The sequence below is a fragment of the Olea europaea genome, unplaced genomic scaffold (genome assembly GCF_002742605.1).
Source record: "Olea europaea var. sylvestris unplaced genomic scaffold, O_europaea_v1 scaffold635, whole genome shotgun sequence".
In the NCBI taxonomy this organism is placed as follows: Eukaryota; Viridiplantae; Streptophyta; class Magnoliopsida; order Lamiales; family Oleaceae; genus Olea; species Olea europaea.
In genome coordinates this window covers 361,788-366,088 of record NW_019264714.1, presented here as the reverse complement: position 1 = coordinate 366,088, position 4,301 = coordinate 361,788, and the positions used below count along the sequence as shown (strand labels likewise).

General features: G+C 37.7%; 1 protein-coding gene across 1 annotated transcript; it reads left to right on the top strand.

The window, feature by feature from the left end:
• The first annotated feature begins 2,975 nt into the window (after window positions 1-2,975).
• On the top strand, window positions 2,976-3,922 carry LOC111389958 (protein FAR1-RELATED SEQUENCE 5-like). Its single transcript, XM_023014945.1, has 2 exons — window positions 2,976-3,315; window positions 3,444-3,922. The coding sequence occupies exons 1-2, from the start codon at window positions 2,976-2,978 to the stop codon at window positions 3,920-3,922; spliced, it is 819 nt and encodes a 272-aa protein (XP_022870713.1).
• The last annotated feature ends 379 nt before the right edge of the window (window positions 3,923-4,301 follow it).

Sequence of the window (4,301 nt, the reverse complement as noted above, 5' to 3'; positions counted from 1 at the left end):
TCATTGAAACGCGCCAAAAAAAAATTGTTCTAGATAATATGATTTTAATTTTACACCTTTCCATAACTACTTTTATGCTGAAATTTCCTCGTATTACTGGAAGTTTGTGATGGTGTGACAAAATTAATTCATCTATCATTCCAAGAATGTATATTAAGAATGGATATTGCAGATGGACACAACCAACATTGCTACCCTTCTTATTATACATCATTTAACATTGAATCATTTAGATTATTTTGTTAACTATGATATTTTGTAATAGTTTGATGGATTTATATCCAATAGATTGGTGCAAATGGTCGCAGAAAACATACCAAAACATGGGTTTGTATCAATGTGATTTGCTTGTGTTTCAATTCTGAACTTGTTTATTTTATTTTGTTGCATATGGGAAGTATAGTTGTGATGACGCATCATTTGCTGGTTAATAGATTGTCTCAATAATGTTTTATAGTAATTATTATTTAATTTAACAACTTGAATGAAAATTCCATGTTTACATTGTTGAAAAAAATGAGTGAGCGGCTCACTTTTGGCACAATTTTTGATGGGATCCGTTGGTCCAATTTGGAATATCAAAGTTGATATGTGTTCTCCTCCGCGAGAACATTGAAGTCATGTATTTATTTATCAAAATGAAGTTCGGGCGAATGAGAAATTGGAGTTTAAAATGGACCATTGGAAATGATCTATGTTGGTGGGAAAACTATAGTTAACTTTGTCCCACAGACGAAAAACATGGAAACCAAAACTACTTTATATATGACTATGCATTGGAATGGTGTGATCATGTGTAGCATAGATGCTCTCTCCACGTGCGCACGTAGGGGAGGTGCAAATCACGGACATAAATAGCCTTCGGACCTTGAACTTAGGTGCAGGCACGACCTGCGCACACGAATGTCAAACCGAACGGAGCAAAAACTGGCCAGTTTGGATTGTTCGCGTTTTGCAAAAAAAATTTTTGTGATTTTTCCAAATGACTTTTGAGTATCTGAAACTTCTAAAACTTCACTGGTCGAAACTGAAGTGTAACTCTGAAAACTGCAATGGTTAATGCAGAAACTAATGGTCAGATTCAGTCTGTATAATTTCACTTAATTTCTAGCAGTTTATACACTGCAATTTTCGTCTGCCTTCATACAGTTTTGCTGTCTGTTTTTGTTTCGTCGTCTCCTGTGTCCATTCCAGTAAGGTGATATTGTTCGAACACTCGCCCAGTTAGCTGGAGTAGAACCGCGGTGCTCGGATTCTGCTAGTTAACATTGTATTTTGGGAGACAGGTGCTTGAACTAAACCTCTAGCACTACAGTGAGAGAGCTAATTTGTCTTAAGGAAACTGTGTTTACACAGATCTCGGGGTTAAAAGTTTATTTCCAAATATATATGCTTCCAGTTTGAGTATATGTGCTTTAATTATTTACAGATTTACACGCTTTCAGATTTTATTTAGCTTTCTGAAATTTATGCTGCTTTTTATGTTTTTGCAAATAATATAATTTGTCATTCTTATTCAAATAGTGATTTAAATAATAGTTTGTATCTAAGTAATTTGTGAAAAATAAAATTAAGAAAAAATTTATCTGAATTTTTTTTTCGAAATTGTATTTGTGCAAATTATATGAAAACAAACACCAAATTCTATGTTATCTAAAGTCATTGTATGAGAACAAATAGTTGTGAAATTCTGTGTTTGATTCTTTGCCAAAAACGGTCATTTCCATACACGGTGACTGCCTATCAAATATGGTGAGTTACACTGCCAAATACGATGAGTTGTACTGACAAATACGGTGAGCAGTTGCCAAATACAGTAAGCAGCTGCCAAATATAGTAAGCAATTGTCAAATACGGTAAGTGTGAATCCGGTGTCTAAAACACAAATACGGTATATGAGAACCCGATTTCACTCCATGCACTACTGATTAAATATAACAACAAACTTAAGACAAATCCTTAATGTATATTGGTAGTAAACAAGTTTATTTGTTTATTGAAAACTAATAATTGTGTCATTTTTAGAAATGGCCGCCGAACCAACCAACATGGATGTGACCCAAACTGTTCCTGCTGAAAATAAGTTGTGGGCTCTACTATGGCTCAAGGGCCAAGCTCTGCTGTGGCTAACTTGCCTAGTTGTATTGTGAGTTAAATTGTGTCTCCAAAAACTGGTCAAAAGGTTACCGTTTCGGTTAATCATGGAGAGAAATTTAATGGCTTGAATTTCAAGAGGTGGCAACAAAAAATGTTGTTTTACCTGACCACCTTGAATCTTGCGAGATTCTTGACTGAGACTGCTCCTGTACTCAATGAAGGAGAAGGAGATATTCAAGCAGTCAATGCACTTGATGCTTGGAAGCATTCGGACTTTTTATGCTGAAACTACATTATGAATAGTTTAGCAGACATGCTATACAATGTGTATAGCACGATGAAAACTGCTAAGGAGTTGTGGGAGTTTTTGGACCGAAAATACAAAAGTGAGGATGCCGGGGCTAAAAATTATAGTCGGCAGATTCTTAGACTATAAGATGGTGGACTCCAAAATTGTTATCAGTCAAGTACAAGAACTCCAAGTGATTCTTCACGAAATTCATGTCGAAGGGATGCTGTTGAGTGAAACCTTTCAAGTGGCTGCAATTATTGAAAAATTGCCCCCCGCATGGAAAGATTTCAAAAACTATTTGAAACACAAATGTCCAAGTCTAAGTTGTATCGATGCAATCGAAAATTGAGTGCGAGTGTGAAATGAAACCTCAAAGTGAATGATATGGCAGGAATTCCGTTGCATAAGAGTTATAACTCAGCAGTTGTCGAAGCTGGTAGATATGAAAATACGACTTTCGTGGAAAAAGATTGTCGGAACTACATTGAACAGGTGAGACGTTTACGCCTTGGGGAAGGAGATGCGCTCACAATACAGGCGTACTTTTCAAAGATGCAAGCACGGTGCTCTGGTTTTTTTCTTTAGTATGGACTTGGACGATAAAGGTAGACTCAAGAATGTTTTTTGGGCAGAGAACAGATGTAGGCAATCTTACAAGGAGTTCGGTGATATTGTCACCTTTGACACTACCCATATGACTAATAAGTATGACATGCCTTTCGCCCCTTTTGTCGGCGTGAATCACCATGGACAATCCACATTGCTCGGCTGTGGATTGTTATCGAATGTGGACACAGGACTTTCGTCTGGTTGTTCAGAACATAGCTTGAGTATATGCACGGTCAAGCTCCTACTGGAATCATTACTGATCAAGATCGGGCGATGCAAAATACCATTGAGATTGTTTTTTCGAACACGAGGCATAGGTGGTGCTTATGACACATTATGAAAAAATTGCCTGAAAAATTTGGATACCATGTTCAGAAGAGCTCGATATTTTCTGCTATACATGAACTGGTATACGACTCTGAGGATGTGTAACAATTTGAAGAAGGTTGGAGATCGATGCTCGATATGTATGAGTTGTATGACAGTGACTGGCTATCAGGTTTATACGAGAATAGAGGTCGTTGTGTGCCTTATTTTTTGAAAACCATATTTTGGGCAGGCACGTCGACAACACAGCGTAGTGAGAGTATGAATGCATTTTTCGATGGGTATGTGCATTCAAAAACCTCATTGAAGCAGTTTGTCGAGCAATATGAAAGAGCACTAAAAAATAAGGTCGAGAAGGAGTTCCAAGCAGATTTCAAGTCGTACTCTCAAATGGTACCGTGTGCAACAACGTTCTTAATGGAGAAGCAATTTCAAGCAGTTTATACCATTTCAAAGTTTAAAGAAGTTCAAGAAGAGTTCACTCGGAAGGTGTACTGCGACGTCGTCTCGGAAAATGCAAGTGACTATTACTGGTCGTCCTACGTGGTCCGTGAGGAGATCATTGTTCATGAGCAGCCGAAGAAAAAATCATTTTAGGTATCATTTCGGAGGGATACATGTGAATTGATTTGTAGTTCCACTTATTTGAATTTCGGGGTATTATTTGTAGGCATTCGATAGTGGTGTTAATGTGTAACGACGTGACGTCAATGCCTGAACGGTATATATTAAGAAGGTGGAGAAGAGACATCAGTAGAGCACACCCCAGAATCGCAGTAAATTATGATGGATTGGTCAATGCTCCTAGACAGTTGAGGTATGACGAAATGTGCCATGCTTTTTTGGACGTGGCGGACCTCGCAGCAGATGACGAAGGATGGACACGTAGTATAATGGAGTGGATAAAATCGCAAGTAAAAGATTTATGGGATGACAAAGTCAGGTGTTGGAAGCGTTGTCCACTCACAGCATAACA

Coding starts and splice junctions, on each gene's coding strand:
- LOC111389958 (XM_023014945.1), top strand. CDS start 2,976: ATGGACTTGGACGATAAAGGTAGACTCAAGAATGTTTTTTGGGCAGAG. Junction 3,316..3,443: donor TTTTCGAACACGAGGCATAG/GTGGTGCTTATG, acceptor AATTTGAAGAAG/GTTGGAGATCGATGCTCGAT.